Raw genomic sequence first — 25583 nt, 5'->3', positions numbered from 1 at the left:
TTTGCAATTGATAAACATTAATTATCGTGATTAATTGTTTATTTTTAAAATTAATAAAAATTATTTTATTTTATTTTTAAAAAAATCAATATTGGAATTTAAAGAAACGGGAGAGATGTATTTCAACCAAATATATCATTTAATGAAAAAAATTAATATTTCTTAATAACCAAACAGTATTTACTATATTTTCCTTCTAAGAATTTCAATTAAATTTTAACTTTAAATCTAAAAAAATTCATATGATAATCAGGATAAAATTTCTATTAAAATAAGATTCATTTTAAGAGAGAAATTCTAATGCTAATTAGAATTAAAATTCTATACTATTTAAACTTCCTATAAGTAAAAATACTTATTTTAAATAAATATATATATATTTATCTCTTGTTTTCTCACTACTTTTACTTCATTATTGCTTTTTATAATTTTATAATAAATCACAATTAAATTATTGATTTGATTCTTTTTTTTTTTTGAGATAATAAATTATTTATTGATTCCATCAAAAGCAAACCGTCTGAATCGGATTATCTTTTTCCCTCGCCTGGGTTTTCTGCCTTTTGCCTCTTTTTCAGTTCTTTTATTTTTTTATTCTCACAATTATTTTTTTAAAATATTCTTTCCGTATTTTTTTACTTTCTTTTCAAACCCAAACACTGCTTTTTTTTTTTAGGGTTGCTTTCTTCTTCACAACTCCTTTTCTCTTCTTTGCTCTGCTAAACACGTTTGCTTTCAATGGCTGATTTCAATTCCTCTCCTTCACCTTCTGCTGCCGCTGCCGCTGCTGCTTGTTCTTTGTTCGAGAAGCCGATTGCGTTAACGGCAGCTTCATGTTCGTCGCCGGCGTCTTCTATCGGAGGAGTACTTGACGACGGTGTCGAAGACGGCTGCTGTATATGTCTCGAGCCTTTCACTGTACAAGACCCTACCACTGTATGAATCATTACCCTTTTCTCCTCTTTTAATGCCTTTGAAAAAAATTGATTCAGCTGTTCCTTGAACTTTGTTTTTGTATTTTTAGTGATGATCGAGTAGGTAGATCACAGTTTAGGTTGACTTTAGTTCTTTGAGATTTTGTGTCACTGTTTAATTGGCATTGGAATTAGTGCATAGTGATAAATTCTTTTCTTGTACTTAAAACACTATCTGGTTGAAAAACAGAATGATCAACATAAATTGACCATATAAGTAGAGAATTTTGTGAAACGTTATGAATAATGGCGTGCGTTTAACATTGCGATTGTTAATTGATTATTTTACTGTATGATTTTTGTGATCAGTTTATTACTCTCTAAGTTTTAAGATAAATAGTGATGGCTGATCACTTACTTATTTACTGTTTGATTCAGTTTATTATTAGCTCAATGAGCTTCGAAGTCTACTCTTAATTTTGCGCTAGTCCCGAGGCCTTGTATATGATTTTAGCAATCTGTTTAGTGCTGTTGAAGGACATTCGTCTTATGAATATGATATTTTGATGGCTTGATGCATGGATTCTTTATGTGTTTTCTCACTTCGGTAGATAATTTGCTTGAAAACACGCATAGAATATAGATGAATTTAACTGATTCAGTTCTGATTGACTGGATTTCAGTAATTTTTTTATAACATTATTTAATCACTCCTATTTTTAAGGAGGAATGCTTTTCTATTAATTCTACTATTGTAAATATAAATGCCAACAAGGTAATAGTATTGCTACTTGCTTTCATAATGTATTCCCTGCTGTTGCATTATGTTGAGTTTTACACATTTCTTGTTATAGACCTATATTATATGCCTTCCATCTTGTTCTTTTGCAGCCTCTAGTTGGTTGTTTGAAGGGTCAAGCTTCTGAACTTTTTTTTCTTGTTTTAGGTTACTAGTTGCAGACACGAATATCACCTTCAGTGCATTCTTGAATGGTGGGCATCTTTCTAACTTTTAACTTACTCTTGTTCCTAGGGAACAGAGTATCTTACATAGTTTTTCTTTGGGATGCAATGAGGTTATAGTTATGAGTTCTTTAATGATATCAGTCCTAATTGAACTTGTTTTTCCACTAGGTCACAAAGAAGCAAAGAGTGTCCAATCTGTTGGCAGTCATTTGTCCTGAAAGACCCTGCCAGGTGTATAACATGTTTATTTCCCTCCCTCTTCTCTGATTCTGTTCATACATGCATTCTTTTTAGTCTGGTGCTGATAAGCAGAAACCATCCTGCTAATCAGTGAGTTTGGTTATATAACATTCATCATGGCAGCCAAGAGCTTCTAGATGCTGTCAGAATTGAAAGGCACTGCAGGTCAAGGAACACATCTGCTGTGGCCACAGATTTGCATCATTTCCATGACAGTATTGGTGTTGAGGAGGTGATTTATTTGGTTGTTTTGAAGTTTCTTGTCTGAATTTACGCTTAGTATTCTGCTCAATCAGGATTTTTTTATTTATTGATGAAATGTGCTTGTGGTCTCAGGATACATTTCATTCAGATGATTCAGACTTTGATGAACGCATTTTGCAGCATCTAGCACTTGCTGCGAGCAGAGCTCGTTATATTCGCAGAAGGGAAAGACAAAGATCTTCTGGACTTGGCCCTTCTCGAGCTCTTTTTTCTACCTCTCCTGAAAACATGCCAGGCACACTGCACATATATCCAAATTCACCAGATGAATGCCAAAACTTGAGTCATGGGTTACCCCAGTGTGATTCACTGGCTTCAGGCATACCATCAGTTAATATTAGCCCTCTGTTACCTGTTACCCCGTCTGTTAATATGGTCTCTAGTTCTACTGCAAGTGGAGATAAAGCTGTTAAACCGAGGTTCTTATTACATAACTGCCCTAACTTGTTAGAAACTTGCTTTTTGTAACATCTTCTATTGGAAGATCATCCTTAAAATTTGCTTCCATCAAAGAATGTGTCTAGTGTATATTTTGCATTCACTAGAGATCTTCTGACATGGTTTTAGTTGTTGCCTATCAAAATTTTATGACAACTATAATGGTACTCGTATGGTATCCTTTTCTGCACCTATAAATTGTATTTCTCTGAAGTTTTCTGTTTTTATTGGTAATTCTTATTATTGTAGCACTTTTTATGTAATGGTTGACATCTTGAATTATTCTGATTTTCTTTAGTCAGCCACAACTGGGTACTCCACATCGAACAAGCTCATCTGAAACAGTCTCTTTCTCAGAGTCTATAAAATCTAAATGGTCCACTGCTTCAGCCAGGTATTTACGTTTCCGTTCAGGATTTTTAGACTGATCTACTTCTTGCTAAAGGCATGGATGTATTGCAACAGATACAAGGAAACAATTTCTAAAGGTACCAAAGGTCTCAAAGAGAAGCTTCTTGCTCGTAATAACTCTGTTAAGGAGCTCAGCAAGGGAGTGCAGCGTGAGATGACTGCTGGGGTTGCAAAAATGATTGAGCGCCTAGATATTTCATCAAAAAGATCTGGAGACTCTGTACCTGATTCTGGTGGCACAGGCAGTACCTCAAATATTTTATTTAAGGGAAAGGGTGTGCAAGATAATGTTATTGCTCAGAATCTTACTAACAACAACGTAGAATTTGTACGTGGTTTAAATTCAGAGGCCCCATCTTATCCTTCTCGTATCATGCCTGACAAACTAGAAGCTTCTCACCCACAGGTATCTTGAACTTTTCTCTGAATGTAAATTATATCAACTCATTGCTTCTAATAGTTAATAATCTGATCTAGCATCAAAAAACCATAACCTTCCGATATTCCTTTAGAAACATTGGAGAATTCTTTAACTTGTCAAAGAACAGTAGCTTTTGGAAGCTGTTACATTATTGAATATGCCCATATTTAAAAAAAAAAAACAGGAGGGGGATTAGACCCATCAATAGTTTGGGTCAAATTGTTTTGCCTAAATTGATCCCTTTTAAATAGTATAATTTGTTCTTAAATCTACCAAAATAATCTCTTGAAAATTTATAATAGTATGCTATGCCCAATGCCTAGCTTGTTTTGTAAATGGGCGTTATTTATTGTTCTAATCCATTCTTGAACTCGATATTTTTGTCCAAACCTTTTTGAAAATGGAATGGCATGGACAGATAGTCTAGTCCTTGTATAGGTCTAGGGTTGATGGGACTGTATGAATTGATGATATATATATGCAAATTGAATCATGGAAATGGATTTGAGATTATGCGAAGTACTTAAAATCACGATAATCATGATTTTGTTGTGTTTTCAGAGGGATCACTGATGCATATGGCATAAGCATCTGCCGATTGGTAGTGACAGTTTAACATTTTCACGATGGGAAGGGTTCAATGCAAGTGACGTTCGGTTGCGTGTTGTCTCTGCGTCCTGCATTGCTTATTTCTTTATTTGTGCCAAAGAAGTTGCAATTTGGATGGCATGCCATATTAATATAACCCTCCTTTTGTTTCCTCACAATATTTCATGTTGTCATAAACAACTCTTCAGGAAAAGCGTTTTATTTTGTGTTGTTTGCATTTTGATTTATTTTACACACAACACAAGCTTGACATTCAGCCTTTTTTATTTGAATTGGAAAATTGTTGTTACTTTTCTGTCTCCTGTCTTGGGGGTAAGGAATATGGTAAATATTGCATTCCTATCTTTGTTCTTTTCTTTTAAAGAAGGAATCATTTCCAGGCAGAAGTCCCTAAAAGAATAATCGGGGAGCCATTAATCACATTAAAGTCGAACTATTGTACAAACAATCTTCTGACCTAATGTCAAGACATAAAAAAAGGGAAGTTGAATTATTCCGTGGAAGAGAAAAAAAATTATTTCAACTAAAATAAAATTAAAAAATTACTTGAAAAGGCTTGTACCAAGAGCAAAGTAAATGAACATGAAAGTTTCTTAATTGCGAGAATACAAAGTAGAGATTATAGACTATTTTGTTCCGAAAGTATTCGGTACTAATTTATCTGGTAAAATTATCATAAAAATTCTTGTATTAGAAATCTAATTATATTTTCTCTTTATTTGAAAAAATAAATAAAGTAATTATTTTATTAAAAAATTTAATCCATTTTTATTGTTAAAAATTTGCTTCAATATGAGGCACACGTGATCCAATTATTTCGTTAGTCATGTTAATTTTTAACAATATAAATGAAGTTTTTAACAAATAAAAAAATCAACTTACTCTTTGATCTAACACAGAAATTGATTCACTCAATTTTTAAGTAAAGAGGATAAAATGCAATCTTACTTTTAATATACCCGATTTATGTTATTTCTCATGACCCACCAATTTAGCTCCTCTTACAGTCCGCTAATTAAATTATTCATTTCAAAATTATGTACGTCCATTTCTAACTTTATAATAGTAGTAGTAATCATCATCATCAGAGAAGAGGGAGGCAAATTGAAATTAGATGAAGACTTGAACCTTCAAGTTATACCATTGAAAGCAATTGGCGTCTTAAAGTTCAAAATGTAATAGTAACTGGATCCCAACATATATTCTTCCATAAATACTGCAGAGATGATTGAAAATTTTGTCTAACAATATCAGTATGATTTTATATTGCGAGGATCATGCACCACCAGCCATATCCATATCTGCAACCCCATCTATTCCCTTGAAAACAACTCGTAATTTTCTTAAACCAGATGACTTTTTGTCATCCTTGTTGATCGTACCAGTTGCATGGAGGACGTCTTTGGGGATTTTATCCATGAGATCATATAGGGGTAACTCTAGATTCGATCGGGTCATCTCTTCCAAAACAGGAGGAGCCTGCATGTATAGATTCTTTCCGTGATATGTGATCGACGCCTTTGTCATCAGCACCCTAGGATCCTCCTCTAGCATATCAATGAACTGCTTTCATACAAAGGGGGGGGGACATGAATGAAAATCACATACTAAAATTTTTACCAAAGCAATCAGCTTCATTAATTTCAAAAAGCTAAAAACCTTTTTTAGGGTAACTGTAGTGTCCAGCTCAATGAGGACACCCGGACCACAGACGAGACAGTCCTTGTCCTTCACAAATTCGGTCACTTTTGTATGAAGACCTTCAACACCATTATACCTACACAAAGCAGTTTTGACAGTGGATATCATTGCTCTAAAATCCAGACAAGATATTAAAACAAAAATTTTTTATCCAACTGCAAGTATCGAGCTTGCTTATGAATTTCATTTGTATAATATGAGGTGACGATTAATTTATCACAATAGAAAAATCAACTTTTTTTTTTTTGCATGGTGTCAGGGAGACTATCCTCCCTCTCTAAAGTAGCCAAGACTGTGCAATAGACAGAAAATAACTAATGAAATAAACATTTCTGAATGGGAATATACGTCAAAGTCTTCAAATGATGCCACCACATACAAGTTGCAATAATAGAATCACCAAAGTGTGAGAGAATTATACGTACGTAAGATAGTTTGATAGAGTTTTACTGCATCCTGATGCAATCTTCAAGGTTTCCAAAGTACATGCGGCTGATATAATTGCATTGGTGGAAGCAATCGCTGGTATGATGTTTTTTACAACACCCTGTGAGTAATAAAGAGAACACTCAAAATTGTAACGATTTATACTTTAACAGATTAAAATTAATACTTTAAACCTGGCATGAGAATGCCATTTGCTTTATACATAGTTGAGGAGTATAAGATCTCGAAAAGTAGCAAAGAAGAAAACGTAAGAAACCAAATTGATACATTGGACAACTTAAATATAAGCAATTTTCTTCAGGAATAGTTAATAACACCAGAAGTAGCAGTACAGAGATCAAGAATATGTAAATCACAAATCCCAGAATACCTGAGTAAGAGAATAAGTTACTCCTGGAATGCCGAAAAGCTCAGCTCTCTTGACAGCCTGAGATAAATAGAATGTATTAGTGAATGAATCAAAAAAGTAAAATCAATTTTAAGGGAAACTATGCTAAAAAGATTCATATAATCAACCTCATCATAGACCCACTTCATATGATCTGGATTATCTGGATCAAAAGCCTGTCCACTGTGAACCTGTAAGGTTGGGAGAACAGAACTGTCATGAAACATCAGATTCAACTGATACGTCATCTATTTAATAAAGCAGAAACAAGATGAATTATTACCTCATCCCATTTAATTAAGTGAGCATATTCAATACAATGAGCTGCATTTCTAGGGGTTTCTGCTAAGGTACATAGAGGAAACTTCACTTGAGGCGGAAATAGCCAGATTGTACACTCAAAGCATGGCGTAACCCCTGGCACAATCACCCTAGCATGACCCTTGAAACCTTCAGTCCCACCATCTACCATAGGCTTCATTGTTTCTTCACGTGGATTGTCATCAGAATCATACTCTTAAATAACAGAAAAACAAATAGGCACATTAAAGGATTAGCCAAGTTCAACAAAGACAGTCATTATGACAAATAAATGTCCAGTACATTAAAGGAAAGAGATGTAGATGATAAAAAAGATATCTATTTAGCATTCATGATACAAAAAAAGAAAAATAGGTCATACCAGACACCTGCTTCTAATCATCTTAGAACTTCAAATTATCAAACTCACTCCTCCTTCAACAACAGGCATTAAGGGATTAAAAATGTATCAAGAGACTCAAACATGTTGAGACCCGCCATAGTTCTGTGGCCTCATGCTTCTCACATCTCATCATGTAAGCATAGGGAGCATATGCCTTATGGCTAAGTATGATATATTACCCTTATGTACTATCATTATTACATGATGAAGAACCTAGAGGCTATAGAGCATTAGAGAAACGTTCTGATTACCAGACAACAGCTTCTTGTCATCTTTTTACAACAGATTATCAAATTCACTTATACAACACCCAGTATTAAGCGATTAAAAATATCTCAAACAACTCAACCATGTTGAGAAACATGCTCTGCCATACTTAGCTCTCTTGCTTTTCACATCTCATCATACAAGCATAGGGAGCATATGTCATAAGGTTATGTATAAGCTATTATCCTTTCATGCTATCATTGCACCGTGATGATGAACTTATTTGCTATCCCTAAATTTAAGATACATTCCAAGAATTCTAAATTGCAGAAATTAGGATTTTAAAATGACATAGGCCAAATATAGTAGCTATAAAAAGCAAATTTCAAGTGGATAGAGTCAGCTTGTAATAGGTTAAAAGCACACACCAAGGAAACTACAAGCCACAGCATTAATATAGCTCCGAGCCTCAATGGAATCAAGACCGAGGGCAATGATATTGAAGTCGTTATAAAATTCAATGTCTTTATCCTCAATTCGGCAAAAATGGGGCACAATGTTCACGCCACTAACTCTTTCCATAACACGCTTTGCTGCAACCTCAGCCTTCGGCTTACCAACATCTTCCAGCCTACAAGTATTAACACCCGAAATTACACAAACTACAAGTTTTGCAGTTCCAAATACAGATTAAATAGCAGACACAAAGTAGACACCCAAACTGCAGAGCCAACAAACAAATGACAGAGGTCGTAAAGCAAATATAAAGATGGCAAAAACTAGCTGCTATGAATATATATAACTAATTACATCTCTAATCATTTCAAAATAGAATCATGCATTTTTTTGTGCTCAGTTTTTATTTTGACAAATGTAAAAACATCACCAGAATATTGCTATGAGATAAAAAAAAAATCCTCTCCTACCCTAAGATTGAACCAAAGACTTCCAAGCTTAAATATATTTAGAAAAACCAAAATTATAACAATAAGAACTAGTTATTCTCCGGTTGTAGTTAGACAATCAATTTAATAACAACAAAAGAATTCACCATGGCAGTAAATTCAATCAACAACTAAACACCAAAACAAAAAACCTGAAGAGGAATTGACGGTTGAGATTGGTGACTTCAATCCGATCCATGTCGATGACCTCAAGATTTTTAAACCCCGAGAGAGCCAAATCCTTAAGCAGCTCACACCCCAATCCTCCAGCTCCCACCACCAAAACTCTCGCATATTCTTGTAAATCATCCCGTAACTGAAAATACCCAAAACCCTCGAAAATGAGAACTGAAAGGAAAAACACCTAAAAATTTAAAGATTGCAAATAAACTGTTCGTAAAAATGGCACAGAGAGAAAAAAAGAGAAAGACAGAATGATACTTGAACGCCAGGGTCGAAGGTTGGGCCAACGAGGTTTCCCGGTCGGAGGAGCAGCTTATCGAGGTCTCTTGATTTACTGGGTGGAGCTGCATCCGCCATATTTTAGGTTCTTGGGGAAGGGATGGTATCTGTTTTGTGACAAATAGGGAACTGGGAAAAGAAATGAAATGAAAGAAGATGGCCTTTTTGTTATGTTAGCTTGGTTTCTACTCGACTCTGATCATCAGATGGCGTTTGGTTCTAACGCGTCTTCACTGTTCTGTCACCCCTACAAAACATTTTTCCCCCTTTTTGTTTCTGTAAGTTGATTTTCTTTTGGGTTAATATAACATTTGGTACCTGCTTTTGTCTTTAATGTTTATTTGGTACCTGAGGTTTTTCTTGTCCCAGTATGGTACATGAGTTTGGATTTAACCTTTAATTTAGTACCATACAAAAAAGGCATCATTTGACCAATGAATATTGATACATGTACTCTAGTAAAAAAATTATAAGTACTTAACTGAAAAAACAAGCTAGTTAGGCACCGTACCTAATTAAACATTAGAACAAAATTTAAATACTAAATAATATATTAACCCTTTTATTTTCTTAATTGAAGTTGCAAAGCTGCCTGTGCTTCATGGTACTTATACATATCACCTATGAAAATGAAATTATTCGAATTATGAAATTGTAAAATATTTTTAACATTAAAAATCAAATAATTCTTTTATATTCAAGAAAATTACAAATATTATAATTCCAAATTCGTTAACTAAAATTTCTTTTATTTGTCACCTATTTTTCTTTAAAATTTTCCAGCTGTGTACAATATAATTATATTATGCAAGTTTAGAGGGTTATCACCCTATTTTCACATTAATTCACAGCCCACATAGAACTGTAAGTTATATTTGGAGCCTTGTAAGTTGTCACCCTCTTTCCACTGTAGTTCACCATTAATACAATTAAAATAAATTCTAAGTTCTGGTTAAAATGACCCTTGAACCTTAAACCGATAGTAACAGTATTAGCAATGTATCCGTTGTTACTTGTTACCCAAGCATCACCTGGCTCCAAAATTTATGCTGTGATTGACAAATTGATGAAAATGAGTAACCATAAGGTTCATGTGTGGAATGGGATCTCACCCTCACAAGTCTTTCCTACTTGGTTTGAAATGATTTAAAAACCGGACCGGAGTGGACAGACTTGTACTTACGAGGAACATCATTTGCTTATGCAAAAACTGTCACTTTTTCACTTTCAAGGCACACCAGAAGTACCATAATAAGTTCCGACATCAACAAAGAGCATAAGTCTTAAACATGAGCAGCATTATCTACACAAAGCACAACATAAATGGTAACTTACAGAATCTTAATTAAACATGAAATCATTTGAATGAATCCAATGGAAGAAAGGATATTTATTCATCTAAATACTGTACAAGCACGGCAGGAGAGACGTCGAAAGTACTTTGATCAATATCTCAAACCAGTAACGAAAGAAAACCCTTCAAAAATCCTCAGGACCATACATCATCTGTATTAGGAAATCCTTATGTTCCTCTACCGGGAAACCGGAGAACGCTCTTACCCTCGAAGGATCTTCAACAAGGAAGCTATAAGCACTAAAGAGTAAGTGTTTCTCAACTCCTAAGTTCACCAATTCATCGAGAACTTCCCTTTACGAATAAACATGTGCCTGCACTCTCTCCATAACAGCATTTCCCTAGCGGATCGACTCGGCAACATCTCTAATTGCATCGCTAATTTTCTTAAGCTGTCTCTCCAACATATAATTAGCATTTCTCTTCTTGCCTTTGGGAAACTTCCCAGGCACATCATCAATATGTCGTTGAGTGCAGTACACATGGTAGACATAGATAGAATACACTACATAGCAATTCTCCTATCCCAATTCTCCATCCATTGTTCTTCGTCATTCTCTTCACAATTTGTTTCTCTTTTATTCATCTATCAAAGCAACAAACTTTAAAAATACAGAGATGCAAGACAATCACCTGCCAGAACCAGATTCATATATAGCACATAAAAACTTGATCAAAGCTCAAAATCAAAATTTTCATTAGAAATAAAGTGTTTTTATTAATCAATAAAACAAATCGAACCAAACCCAGTTATTTACCCCAAAAAATAAAGAAGAAGCATTGACCAATTTCACCAATGTCTCGAGATTAAGTTAAAAAAAACACTGAAAAAAAAATACCTGAGTTTTATGAGTACTGAGTTGGGGTTATTTGTAAAGTCTTTAACTGATCTAACAGCGTCAGAGTTGGCTCCTCCTTTTTCCAGTTTTCCTTTTCCTTCTCTTCGTTTGCTAAATCCGTTAAAATTCTCTTAATTTACAGATACGTAAAAGGACGCCGTTGAAGTTTTGATTAAAAAAAGGCGCAATTAGAAATTAAGTTCTTACATTTACATTATTTATCAATTTGACCCTTAATTCTTTATTTGAGTTAAATTTGACCCTCAATCTTAAAAAAAATTTGAATTTGATTATTAACCTTTTCAAAAAGAATTAAATTATTATTTTTTAATTGAAGTACTGACTAAAATGTTAAATTATTAAACATGAAAGCTCTCATGGTAATCTACGTGTATTTCATGTTAATTTTTTAAAATTATTTTTTGAAGTTACATATAAGATAATGTCATAGAAACATGACATACATGTGGACTATCATACGGATTGTCACGCTAATATTATTAAAAAATAATATTTTAGTTAATATTTCCATTAAAAAAACAATTTCACTTTTTAAAAGATTAATGATTAAATTTTAATCAAAAAAATATAAATATAAATAACAAAAATATAAATATTAAGGACTAAATTTATCATTATACTTACGGCTGAGTTGGAAAGCTGTTTGCAAGCTAAAAAAACAAGTAGAGTTCTAGAATAGTTAAATACGTGACATTTGTTACAACCTTATTGGCTATGGATTTTCCATTAATATACTGTAAAACTTTTAAAAGGTTATAATTTCCATACTTAATACAATTTTGCAAAATTGGACCACTAATATATTTGGAAATAATTTCCAACCATTTAATTAATTTTTTTATATAGATAATGTTTAATATTTATGGTTATATTTATTCTTTTAAGGTTTTTAAGTGATTTAGAATTTCCTTAAATTCTGATTATTTAAAGATATATAATACTAATTAATGGATACATGCACAAATAAAAAAATTAAACAAGTCAAAAAGAATAATATATGAGATTTAAAATAAAATAATTGAAAATTGGTGTTGAATTCAATTATATAAAAAAATTACGGTATTAAAATGTTGTATTTAAATAGTATATATTATATAATATTTTATATAGTATTTAGAAAACATTATTCCATATTATTTACCGAATAGTATAACTTTTAAAAAATTAAATTTAATATATAATAATTAATATATAATCAATCCGTGTATCGCACGGAATAATAAACTAATTTAAGTACTAATTCAATTACCAACTTGTAATTAATAATTATAATTCGAAAGAATTTAAAACCGAATTTATATAACTAGCTTATATTAAAGTAATAAATAAATGATAACAATGCAAATATAATAACATGTACGTTTGTAAAATTTAAAAAAAAAAAAAGACACTATTGGGAAGCTCAATCATTCTCGTAAGTGCCATGGTTCAATCCTGCTCTATATGACCCTCCTTTTCATCCACCAAACAAAACCCATGAGATTTGTATTGCTTATAACTCAACAGCCTTTCATCACTTAGCTCCTCCCAAATGCCAAGGAATGGCTCAGCATATCACTGTCGGGAGAGGAGGTGGCAAGACATGGTTGGCCTTGGAGACGCAGGAATTTATACATCAGGGCTCCTAATACTGCTCCTAATACTGGGGCTGTTAGATATAACCATATGTTGTCGAAATTTCTTGACACAATTGCTGGTCCTAAGGACCTTGCTGGATTCAGTGATCCTCCTGAAACAGGCCTGCGTTAGAAGAAAACAAAACAAAAACAGAAGGAAGATCCATTATATAAATGTTGAAGGTTTCGGGTTAAATTTTTTTTTTAATGGGAAAGTAAAATTAAAAGAATCTGTTTCTTTTTAAAAATTTAACCTGACTCGACTCTTAATTTATTTAAGATCCAATATAGAAAAATGATTAATAAATATGTACCCTGAAATCAAGACCGCAAGCGGAATGGCCATTCCAATAACCAACCCGGACAATTGACCAACCTGCAAAAATCCAGGGTCATGGATCCATTTTGTATTTATCTTTTTGCTCAAAATATGCTACTTATCACATTCTATACTTAAATGCTACTTATCATTGAAATTGTTAATATTTTCACTCAAAATTTATCATAAGTAAATTATTATGAATTCAGTAAGCATACTTGATAATGAGTAGATTTTAATGAAAAATACTAATAATATCAACAATGGATGAACTAAATCTCAAATTTTATCAGCATATTTTGACTTCACTTTTTCTTTTATTTCACATACTATGAGTAACATTTTCTTTTTCTGATTAATGTTGGGCTATGATGGTATAAATGCCAAGAATGAGATAATTAGCTGATATGGAGGTTCACCTACAGTTTGTGATTGTTGAGTCACTGCTGCAACAACAAATACGACGATGAAAGTGGCAAGGAGCTCCACCATGAAGGCTGATTGAGAGCCTTGGCTTGGCTGTGTTTCCATAACATCTGAATTTATGCCATAAACGAATTCTCCCATTAATGTTGCCAATACAGAACCCAGAATTTGAGCCAATATGTAAAGTGGTACCTATTAACACACAGAAGAAGAAATTTCACGTTTAGTACCTAAATCAATGAAATATTAATTAAAAGAACAAAAGGGATTGTTAAATCACCCTGGACCAAGGAAAATAACCAAAAGCTGCAATGGCTATAGTGACTGCAGGGTTAACATGTGCACCAGATATGGATCCTATAGAGAAAATAAGTACCACAATTGTTAACCCTGCCGTAAGTGCATACTCCAACAATGCATCTCCACCTGTTAGCTTAGTGCTTGCTATGATCCCACTTATGCAAAACATCAAAATAAATGTCCCCAACATCTCAGCTATAATCTGCAATAACATATGTTCCAACCATTGTGTAAATAACCCTTGGAATACGAAAAGAAAAAAAAGAGCTGAAGCGAAACCGGTTCTTACCGCGCGAGCAGGGTTGAGATCTTTGCCTTGTAAGAAGCAATGGAAAGAAGGGTTTTGGATCAAAATATCACCATTTGCTGACATAGAACTAGAACCCATCTCGTGATCATCTCTAGATTCATTGTTGTTGGAAACATTAGGCAAATGGTTGTCTTTGTAAAAATGTTTCATTTTCAAGACCAAAGGTTTCATGACAAAAGAGTTGATCTGAAAGACAAATCAGTGTCATATTGTTGTCTTATATATATATAAAAATAACTATATACTATATAAAAGCCTAAACCCAAGGTGTAAAGAACATGTATAGTAGAAAAAGGTGAATTAAGAAATCATTCTTGACAATAAGTAGAGGGTCATTGATATAGCAAGGGGGAGTTTTTAATATGGTTGAGTTGTTTGTTGTTCACGCAGTTTCAGCTGCTAAAGTGGGATGGTGAAAGTTTGAGAAGGGATTAAGGCAATTGTCAAGTCCCAACACATTTCTTGTGCTACTTATTAATGGCTGATTGGAGGAGACCAATTTGTTTGTACTTCTTAACTGTTTTCACTTCATAATATTAACCAAGCTTTAAAAAAATATTAAATTATTTTACTTTTTCGATTTAAAAATTTTAATTTTGTGGTTGATATTATTAGTATTTTATGTCAAAATTTGTCATCAATACGCTTGTACAATCCTACCAATTTCGGAAGCAAATTATTATGAACTCAGTAAGCATAATAGGAATAAATCTTAAAACTATATATAAATTTTGGTCTAATGTACAATGTTATACATAAATTACAATTTTGTGTGTTTTTATACATAACATTTTGATATAATTCAAACTTCACAAGTTACTAAAATAATTACTGATATACCACCATTGTACGTTTACATATTGCATATATGAATAAACTAACTATAGTTATTTAATATGAAAAGAAAATGAAATATTTATTTATTTAAATTAGAGGTACTCATGGGCCGGACTTGAATATGATATTAATATACTTTATGTCTGTCCAAGCCCAATCCGACCTAAAATCTGAATCTAAAATTTTGCCCAAACCTACCCATATTTGCAAAAGGCTAACCCAAGCCTATTTTAGGCTGCCCATATTATTTTTAATTTTTTAAAAAATTATATTTATTTTATTTTATTTTAATATTTAATAATTTTATACAATTTTTATTTTTTGAAATTTTTTATATAGTCATCTTAACATTATTTTAATATTTACATTAGAATAGTATTATATATATAGTGTAGGTTTATTTTTTTAATGTGTTCTAAATTATATAATATATAAAAATAACATAATATAAAATATTATAAACTTAAAACAGGTCGGGCCAGGTTCAGGCATTGAATGTTCAAGTCTAAGCCCAGCCCATATTTTAAACGGATTTAATTTTTTGTCAAAACCCATTTTTCAAGCCTAATATTTTTACCTAAATCTTTCCAAATTTTGGATGAGCCTTCGGGTTTGGACGAATAGCCCAACCCATGAACAGGTCTACTTTAAATGTATATAGTTGAATTACAATCAAAATTTCATATATATATATATTGAAACTATAATCAAAATTTCTTATGTATAAATAAATTTTCAAAATATCAATATTATATCGATTAAAACGTTTTTGAAAGTTAATTAAAATTCAAAAATCTGTATAATTTCGGTAAATATTTATCTTTTTTTTTTGATAAGCTAAAGGAATAATTGTGGTAATTAATTTAATCAAGTGAATTAGTTAAAGCCACGTTTAATCACTTCAAATGTCATGGTGATATGCACGTATGGAATAGATCAGCATGTTTGATAAGCATTTTGTGATCTTAAAAAATATATTCATTTTATGTTAAAATGTATTTTTTTTTTCAAAATAATGCTCACTTTACCAACTTCAAAACTGAATTTGGTGTTTCCTCTTAATTTTTAATTAATATTATTTTGTTTTTCTTTTAATATAATTTTAATAGAGGATATTTTTATTTCCAATACCGCATTTAATTTATATTATAAATATTAATTATTTATCAAAAAATGTGTTTTATGCTTAATTATAAGTAAATAAATTGTAGATTATTATCCCATATTTCGTCATTAGAGAAAAAAATTACAGAATCGGGTTTAGGATGATGTCATTTGTTTTTGGGATAAATCTTAAAATTATACATGTGAAATTTTTATTGTGGTTCAAATGTATACATAGAACTTTAATTTTGATCTATCATACAAGTTTTAAAAAATAAATACATCAATTTATTTTTATATTGGATAAATATAATTAACTATGTATGTAGTATATAAACATAAAACGATGTTATATCAATAATTGTGTTAATAATTTGTGAGAATTTGATCAAATAAAAATTTCATGTGTAAAATTGCATAAAATCAAAGTTCATGTATAGTTTTCAGATTTATCCTTTGTTTTTAAAATGTAACAAAATAATTAAAATAGATATTTATTTGATACACTGGTGATAAAAAAATTTTAACTTCACAAGCAATATTAAAAAGTTAACACGTGTCTTGAATTGATATTCAATAATAAATAAATAAATAAGATACATTACGACTTTTTAATCTCGCTTGTAAATTTAAAAAATTCTACCGCTAATATATTAAATAATTACTCTAATAAAATAACTATAAAAGCGACTTGATAGTTAAACTACTACTATTATTATTATTATTATTATTATTATTATTATTATTATTATTATTATTTGAGTAACCTCAAATCCCACCCACCAATTAATATGAGACTAAATATAGCTAAGGGCCCAAATATAAAGCAAGCCCAGGATAGGATCCTTTGAGTTTTTTAAGCCTCACTGTAATTACTAGATCCTTTGAACCCAAATTGGAATAAAATGGAATGCCCTAATGGATCCCTAGTATAAGGAAAGAATAATGGGTTCTTTTGTTTCGTGAGAGACATAACATTGTTATGATGAATTTAGACTTTTAAATTTTAAATTAGGTTTTTAAGTGAAAATACTTGTAAATTATTCAACTGTTGAAAATTCAAGTTTAAAATATATTTTTTTAATAATCTCATAATAGGTTCTGATAATATTTGTTTTTGTTTTACAAATGTCTAGAATTATCCATAACCCCTCCCTAATCCATAAATATGAGGATAATGCAGTTCAACGCACTCGAACTCACGTCCTCCTGTATTAACAACAATACCCATATCAATCAAGCGAAAACTCAATCGACAAGTTTAAATATAATTTAAATATAAGACAAATGGGACTGAACTGATAGTGGAATGGTAAAAAGTATAGGTTTAGATATTCGGTTGAAATTAATTTCAGATTTTATTTGTGAAAAACTCTTATACTTTCTTAAGAAATTATCTCAAATTTTTAAAAAAATATTTAGAATTCAAAAGTATAAATCACTTTAATTGGTCTTGACTTAAATAAAATGGTAGTTAAAGCTTTTATCAGACACCCTTTTAACCAGAGTTTAAATCGTGTTGACATCCATTCTTATCCTAAATATTGTATAAAAAAATCGTCTTTATTGGATAATAGATATGTTTTAGTTGGTTAAGGCTAAAAAAATTGAAATCCATAGATTTCAACTAACTCTAAGTGAATTTCTTGTAAGAGAAAATATTTGTTACATTGTCATTGGAGTTTTTATAGACTCCACAAGTAAAGTTAGGGATTTACGAGGGTTTTATAGAGTATAGTAAAATATTAAAAAAAAAGAGAGACATTTCAAATTTTTAAGTTTGTTTATGAAATAAAAAAATTACATTACCAGTGTATCAAATATTAACCATTTAGTATACTCTAAAATCAAATGATATCAACCCAAACCCACTTGCGGAGTTTTTTTACTTCATTGGCAGTGTATAAGATAATTACCCTTAGTATCTAGTGTGTGTTTTTTATTATACAAGTAACGTTAAAAATTTGAGGCGTGTCTATTTTTAAAATATTTATTTCTTTAATATTTTACCATACCCTTATATAGAACACTTGTCAACCCCTGACTCTTCTTATAAAATCTGAAAACTCCACTAATAATATACCAAATATTATTTTCTTTTTAATATTTCTTAAAAATAATTGGAATATTCTTAACTCCACCAACAATCGTACACCCAATAATTTTCCAAAATTAAAACCAATGTCTTTTTATTTAATCTCAAGATAAATCAAATATGGGCATTCAATTCAATTAGAGAGAAGTGATATTATTATATTAATCTATAAATGCGATGGTGAACCTTTCATTCAATTTTTAACTACACAAGCCGAGTTGGAAAATTTTAACCATTCAATTTTTAACTACACAATAAATTAAGTTGAGATTTTGTCATATATTTATATTTATTTATTTTTAATTTTGCAAATACAATCTAAGAATATACGGTAAAATCTCAACCACATTAATGAAATTAAAAATTTACAATGAACAAATAATTATCCTTAGTAATTATATATTTTTTACTTCATTATTTTTTCCCTTATGCAATTCAAAAAAATTCAACAACTTAAACATTTTCAATATTTACATTATAACATTGTATATCACGTTATATAAATTAAAAAACATGTAAAAGAAGAAGAAGAAGTAATAATATGTTATATTATAAACTTAAAAACGGATAGATACGAGCAAAACTCTAGCTTTAAGTATTTAAATTTGAGTCCAACACATATTTTAAATAGATTTTTTTGTTCGAACTCAATTTTTTAATATAACATATTTATCCAAACCCTTCTAAAATTCAAATAGACTCTCGGACTTAAACAGATAACACTACCTATAAGCATGTATAGACATAACAGGTTAGGTTATATCTCTAATATCCTCCCTATTCCACCAATTATCAGGAAAAAACAAAAACAAATACAAAGCGATAAGAATGACAACGATGGACTACTTAGAAACTATGATCACATATCAATCTAAGCAATGAATAGTAAAGGAGGAGGCATTGATAAATAAACGATGAAAAAATAGAAACAAATTAAAAGGGAGAGACCATATATGGCATAGTAAGGAATTAATTGTTTTTTTGACAAATCTAAGTGAAAAGAGAGGTGTAGGCCCCCAAAAGGATCGCCATTTGACAGCCTACCGGAATTATGAAACAATATTGATGTGGGATTAATTTAATCAAATGCATGCAGATTATTATTAATTAATCAATGTGTTTTTTATGTCTATTTTATGATTTATGGATATTAAACTTTTAAAAATTTATGACTATTTTTTCATAATGTCAAATTTTTAGGTTAACCCGAGTTTTTTTTTTGTATATTATCACTGTACGTAACGCTTATTAATATTGATAATGTTTTTAGATAGGGGTACTTCATTTCTTTTGGCCTATGTATTGAGCCGGATTCAACTTTATTGCGTGTGAAATTTTATATGGAAGCCGTTGTTGTGTTGCAAAGCCTCGAATGTTAAATCGTCTTTTAGCTATCAATACAAACTATCGGTTTCTGCATGAATATATTTGGATGGTGTATTTATATATTTTAACGTAACGCGAAATTCCACTTAATAGTGTCTACTACCCAGTGTCATGTGAGGTTGACCCCTACTTTAGGTGGCTTGAAATGACCATGCCTGTCTCACCTGTGTCGCTACACTTGACCCCTCCCTCTCCTCTATGCCAAAGATACGTAGTCCACTCCGCCCACACCCTCCCTTCATATCCAAATCCCAATCCAATGTCCTGTTTTGACACAATAAGACACACGCATAATTCTCCAACACCTCAAAACAAAGATGTAAATATCAAAAACATCATCAATAATTCCCCCCCGCCCCCGATGCCTTTCTCTTCTTGTTCTTCCTTAGATCTTAGCACCCTAATAATATAATAATAATGCACTTTCATCATTGGATACTCATTACCAGTTGGGCTATTTTCAAATGGAACCAGATCCATCCTTTGTTCAACTTCTTGTTGATGAAATGACTTATATTTGTGATGTTCGAGCTGAGTTTCTTTTTATCGATTTGGTATACCATTTTCTTTGATATTATTATTTTGGGTTTAGATTGTTATGTATTGGGGTTTTTCTGGCTTCATTTATTTCAAAAAATAAAAATTTTGAACTTGTCAATCAGACTATCAAAAGGATGGCATATTTTGATGTTGTTTATGTTGTGAATTAAGTACATTTTGGATACCCATCTTTTGCTTCTGCTTGTTCTTTTTGCCGCGGCATGCATCAATTAAAGGTAAAGGAAGGGAGTTATCCCTTAGATCACTGTGTAAACATAAAAAGGTTTAATTTCTCTTAACTCCCTTAAACTATTGTTCAAATTTTTAATCAGTACCTAAATTCAAAAAAGTTCTAATTAAAATTTGAAGGTATCTATGTTGTATAATTAGCTTATTCCATTGTTTTACCTTTCAGTTTAAGCATTAAATTCCTGTTCAAATCCAGCATAAAATATTTTTAAATTCCTGTTCAAGATGGACCTAGTTGTCAAATTTAAAATGGAGCAAAAAAAAATATAAGTATAAAAGTAAAATTAATTGTCAAGTTCAAGAGCTAAACGTAAACTTGCCAAATTCACGGGCCAAAAATTATATTATTCTCTTTCCTTTTTCACATTAACAGAATAAATTTAGATGAATGACGATTTTTAAGTTTAAGTATTAAAATAGTAAAAAATTCAAAAGCTAATAAAATGATATTATCCCAAAAATAAAATAAGATTGAAGTGAAAAGAGAAGTGGGGCAGAGAAAGAAGGGTTTGAGATAGAAAAAGACTGATGCGGCTGAGATCTTTCATCGCAATCGGAGGGTGTGTGGGGGAATGTGCCTCTCACGTGTTGAAGTTGTAGTAACAGTAGTGGGGTTTGACAAAAGGACAAGCCTAATCGTTTGCCCCTAAATGACGACCAACTTTTTCACGCCAAACTAACTGCTACTATTGTGGCCTTTGCGCCTATATGCCCCTCTGCCTTTCGTCCTTTTTTTTCTTTCCCCTCCCAAATCCAAAATCTCCACCACCACCACCACGTTTGATTTATATATAAATTTAATGATGGTTTTGTTTGTTTTATGTAATAAATATTCGGTCCTCGTAAAATGGGAAGCACTGCCCTGTTTCTTTGCTTTTTGGGTTCGTTTGCAGTGTGCAGTCTACTTTTCAAGGATTTGGATCCTTCCTCCTACCCACTTCACCCTTCCAATATTATGCAAGATTTTTCTCTCTATTCACTCCCAACCCCAACAAAAGTCTAACCTACAATCCAAAGCCTAGCTTGCGTTGCCTGGGTTGCTTCTGGGGATTCGCTCAGATAGGGCCGCTTCACTCCACCAAGGAATGTGAACCAATCACCGCTTTATTTAAAAAATCAGGGCTTAATTCATAAATTAACCCTTAAATTATACTTTAGTTTCATATTGATTTTGAACCTCATGACTTGAAGACCAAAATATTCACTGTTTTTGGTGTGAGTTCGAGTCGAGCTAATAATGTTTATTATTTAAATTTTATTTTTTTATTATAATTCACCAAAAAAATTGTTTAAACTATCAAATTTAACGTAATTTATTTTTGAAAAGTACACGACACCCAATCAAAAAGTGTTGTGTTTCGAATCATATAGACACATGGGATTTTAAGAGTAAACTAGTACAAAATTGATACTTTAAATATTATTTTTGATGAAAAAAAACTTTAAAAACTAATTTGAAAATCATGAGTCACTTAAAGCTTATTACAAGATGAGTATGTATTATAGAGATTGATTTAAATTAATTATTATACTATTAAATAGATTAATTAAATTTCTATATTAATAAAAAGAATGAAATAAGTTGAAATTGAAACTTTATATAATTTAATCTTATTTAATAATAGAGTTTAAACAGGCGTAAAGGACATGATAGTTACTTTCACCATTGTTCCAATTTTTTTATTGGATACAATTATTAATCACTTATAGTCTCTCTTGTCAGCAACTTTTGTTTAAAATTAATTAATATTAATTTTTTATATTTAAATTTATAAAAAAATCTAACTCAATCAAATAATTTCTTTACATTTTTCTCATATTTTATCTTAAAATTAACAGTTCTAAGAAAAAATTAAAGTAACAAACGCGAATAATCAAAAAAAAAACTCTACTATTTGAATTATTTAAATTCAAATCAAAATAATCCCAAATAATTTGATCATGACATAATCCAAATTTTAAAATGATTTGTATGTTTAAATTACTTGTTATTCTCTGGATAAAATACTTTTATGACTCGAGTTTGTGCTTAATTTTTTTTTCAATTTCAAGTGAGTTCGATTTGATTTATTTTATTACTTTAAAAAAATATATTAATATATTTTTATAATGAAATTTTTATTATTTTTAAATTATGTTTGAACAAACTGACCCTCAAGCTCAGAATTTCTAATAGGGTCCTTGATCCATGAACACTTTTACTCTACAAAGGGTTGCCATGAATTTAACCAATTAAGATAAAGTATAAGGAAAAAGAATCGATGAACTCCAAAGCATTAGTGGAGTAAACGTAGATAGATGTATAGGGATGAGTGATTTGTATTGGCAGAGAGTTACATGGTATTATTAGGTAATAATAATATTCATTGGGTTTGTGTTTTAAAAGAAAAAAAAAAGGGCATGGCAGAGAGTAGGTGGGTGAGTGAATTTTTTTTTATAAATAAATAAAAGATTGATTTTGATGATGCCATGCATCTTATATATATAATATGTAAAAAGCTAAGTTGAATGCAAAATGTCAAACACTAGGGTTGCAGTTTTGGGAACTGGGGTTTGAAAGTTGCTCCTCGACCCCAGTGCTCTTTGCTTTGCTCTTCCTCTTCCTCTCTCTGTCCTTTACTTCCTAACCTTAATGTTCTTAACTTTACCTTTTTTTATTATTTCTCTTATTTCTATTAATTTGATTTTGTATCTTTGTTGCCTAATGCAACGTGTGTTTCTATCCCTTACTATTCTCTGGTTTTTAGATTCTTTTTCAGCCCCCATTCCCCACCTAATACTGATATCGAGTTGGGTCGAACTTTTAAAAAATATGATTTTTTTTATTTTTTAATAGGATACAAATTAATATTTATATTTATTAAATATCAAGCTTGATTGCCGTTGGATTAAATTCTATAAATGTAATTTTCCTTTCTGTGCTCTTTCTCTATAAATGTAATGTTATTATATAATAGTAAAGGGATGATTAAAAACAGCGGTGTAGCCTATGGTAATGTTTGCCATTTTCCAATAACATGGACAACTGTGTAAAGTTTCGTTGACTATTTGTAACTATTAATGGATTAGACAGGGTTAACCCCCCAAAATACTGAACCTGGGGAATGGATTTTATATAGAAAAGAGAAAAAAACAAAGAAAATATAACCCACTATTTAATTATTAAATAAATAGGACAATGTGTAGTGATGTTACTATTTTTATTATTGTAGCTACCGTTTTCTATAATACACTAGAATGTGTAGATTTCATTTATTTCTAAATATTACCGGCATTTATCTTCAGAAAAAAAAAACAACAACTTTGATGCTTTGGATTTTATTGGGGCTATTATTTTTAAAAAAATCGAGGTAGTGTAAGTATATTTTTATTAAAAAATTAAAATCAAATTGGATTTACTGTAGAGAAGTGATTAGGGATACCACCTCATCTCGTATTCCTTTTTAAATATTTAATGATATTTCAATAATTTTTTTATGTTATTGAAATAAAATTTAATAATTTTTTAACTTGAGTCCCAAACTTCGATTCCAAAACCTTAAGTTAAGAGCCTTGAACTAAACCCTAAACCTTAAATCTTGAATCCTAAACTTGACGTTTTGGTTCAGAATTCATGATTTGGATTCGAGTAAAAGAATATGAAGATTATGTATCAATGACATGAAAATTTTTATTAAAATATCATTAAATAATTAAAAATAAATACAGAATGACGTGATACAATCCTTTCTTTTTACTAAAATACTTCTCTTTGGATTCTATAATAATTTCTTTATAATTTTAATTATGATATTTTAATTTTATAATAATTCAGAATATACTAATTTCATGAATGTAATAAAAATTAGGATTAATGTATTAAATAAAATTCGAGAGAGATTAGATTTGGATAAATAAATAAAAATCAGATCAATTCACAAAATAAATAAAAAAAAATCCACCTCCCCGTTGTAGTTAGGGTCAAGTATCTGATTAATCCTTCAAATAATGAAAACTTGTTTTTATTTTATTTCGGTCCATATCTTTTCTCTCTTACCGTCAAATCTATAAGCTAATTGGACCATAAAGTAAACGAACAACAAATTGTAGATGTTGCATTTTCATGTATGATAATGATGGTAGTCTAATCTCTTTTTTTTTTTTTTAATTAAACTAAAAAAAGGACACTTATTCTGAAATTATTAAATTAAATACTAAATAATAAGAGGAAAATTAAAAATTGTCTAACACATGGTATGCATTTGCAAATCACCCAACAGAGTTTTCCTGCTAACCAAATCATATCATAAACTATATTGTTCAATACTTCCATACTTGTTTCATTGTCATGTATGATAATGATAGTAGTCAATTGCTAGGGATGGATAATTATTTGATCCAGTTTTTTAATTTTGTTAAAGGTATAAATTTTAAAATTATAAATGAGTTTTGATTTAATGTATAAATTATTAGATTAATATTGATTTAGTGTAATTATACACACAGAATTTTATTTGTGGTTCAAATGTATATATGGAACTTTGATTTTATTAATTTATACGCATTTAAATAAAAGAATACATTAACTTATTGTATATTGGATAAATATTTGTGTATAATTTCAGTGATTTATGAAAACTGAATTAAATCAAATCAAAATTTTATGTATAAAATTGTACAACATTAAAATTTATACATAATATTGTACATTAGACCAAAATTTATTAATAGTTTTGAGATATATCCCCTCTTAAAACTATTTGTGACAATTCAATCATGTTTCTCAAATTTTTTTGCATGTTAAATTTAGATTTTATTTTGACAAAATGACTTTATTTTGAGGCTTTTAAATATTATTTGGTAAAATTTTAATTTTTTTTCATAAAATATATTTAAAATTATTTTTCAAGTAAATAAATACAACTATTTTTATCAAAATTATTTTTCAAGTAAATAAAAACAATTGTTTTTACATCATAAAATATTCATAAATTAATCATAAAATAAAAATTTATACTTTTTAATTGAATTGTAAATTAAATTTAATAAATTTAAATTTTAAAGGTATCTATTTTGTTTTAGTGTACTACTAA

General features: G+C 30.3%; 3 protein-coding genes and 1 long non-coding RNA gene across 8 annotated transcripts; 1 reads left to right on the top strand and 3 right to left on the bottom strand.

Annotated features, from left to right (window-relative positions):
* Positions 1 to 523: 523 nt before the first annotated feature.
* LOC107941837 (E3 ubiquitin-protein ligase RHF1A) lies at positions 524 to 4552 on the top strand. Its single transcript, XM_041101323.1, has 8 exons — positions 524 to 936; positions 1861 to 1907; positions 2049 to 2111; positions 2244 to 2352; positions 2457 to 2803; positions 3121 to 3216; positions 3288 to 3639; positions 4216 to 4552. The coding sequence occupies exons 1-8, from the start codon at positions 739 to 741 to the stop codon at positions 4225 to 4227; spliced, it is 1224 nt and encodes a 407-aa protein (XP_040957257.1). The 5' UTR covers positions 524 to 738; the 3' UTR covers positions 4228 to 4552.
* Positions 4553 to 5373: 821 nt separating this feature from the next.
* LOC107941834 (NEDD8-activating enzyme E1 catalytic subunit) lies at positions 5374 to 9416 on the bottom strand. Of its 2 annotated transcripts, none has more exons than XM_016875456.2 (9): positions 9095 to 9416; positions 8806 to 8969; positions 8138 to 8340; positions 7083 to 7315; positions 6928 to 6990; positions 6782 to 6838; positions 6390 to 6511; positions 5923 to 6040; positions 5374 to 5826 (listed from the first exon to the last, which is right to left on the bottom strand). In XM_016875456.2, exons 1-9 carry the CDS (start codon positions 9191 to 9193, stop codon positions 5539 to 5541), a joined length of 1347 nt encoding a protein of 448 aa, XP_016730945.2. In that variant the 5' UTR covers positions 9194 to 9416; the 3' UTR covers positions 5374 to 5538. The 2 variants fall into 2 exon arrangements, with proteins under 2 accessions (XP_016730945.2, XP_016730943.2); XM_016875454.2 differs by having other exon boundaries at positions 8806 to 9017; positions 9095 to 9387.
* Positions 9417 to 10332: 916 nt separating this feature from the next.
* LOC107941825 (uncharacterized) lies at positions 10333 to 11507 on the bottom strand. Its single transcript, XR_001695703.2, has 2 exons — positions 11309 to 11507; positions 10333 to 11102 (listed from the first exon to the last, which is right to left on the bottom strand). It is a non-coding gene; the product is annotated as an uncharacterized lncRNA (long non-coding RNA).
* Positions 11508 to 12623: 1116 nt separating this feature from the next.
* On the bottom strand, positions 12624 to 14611 carry LOC121203442 (probable aquaporin NIP7-1). Of its 4 annotated transcripts, none has more exons than XM_041101320.1 (5): positions 14280 to 14611; positions 13971 to 14192; positions 13684 to 13882; positions 13260 to 13321; positions 12624 to 13069 (listed from the first exon to the last, which is right to left on the bottom strand). In XM_041101320.1, the coding sequence occupies exons 1-5, from the start codon at positions 14469 to 14471 to the stop codon at positions 12938 to 12940; spliced, it is 807 nt and encodes a 268-aa protein (XP_040957254.1). In that variant the 5' UTR covers positions 14472 to 14611; the 3' UTR covers positions 12624 to 12937. The 4 variants fall into 4 exon arrangements, with proteins under 4 accessions (XP_040957254.1, XP_040957255.1, XP_040957253.1 ...); XM_041101321.1 differs by having other exon boundaries at positions 12624 to 13058; positions 13688 to 13882; positions 14280 to 14610; XM_041101319.1 differs by having other exon boundaries at positions 13688 to 13882; positions 14280 to 14607.
* Between the last annotated feature and the right edge of the window lie 10972 nt (positions 14612 to 25583).

Source organism: Gossypium hirsutum, chromosome D09 (genome assembly GCF_007990345.1).
Source record: "Gossypium hirsutum isolate 1008001.06 chromosome D09, Gossypium_hirsutum_v2.1, whole genome shotgun sequence".
NCBI classification, from domain to species: domain Eukaryota; kingdom Viridiplantae; phylum Streptophyta; class Magnoliopsida; order Malvales; family Malvaceae; genus Gossypium; species Gossypium hirsutum.
This window is presented reverse-complemented; position numbering and strand designations above follow the sequence as displayed.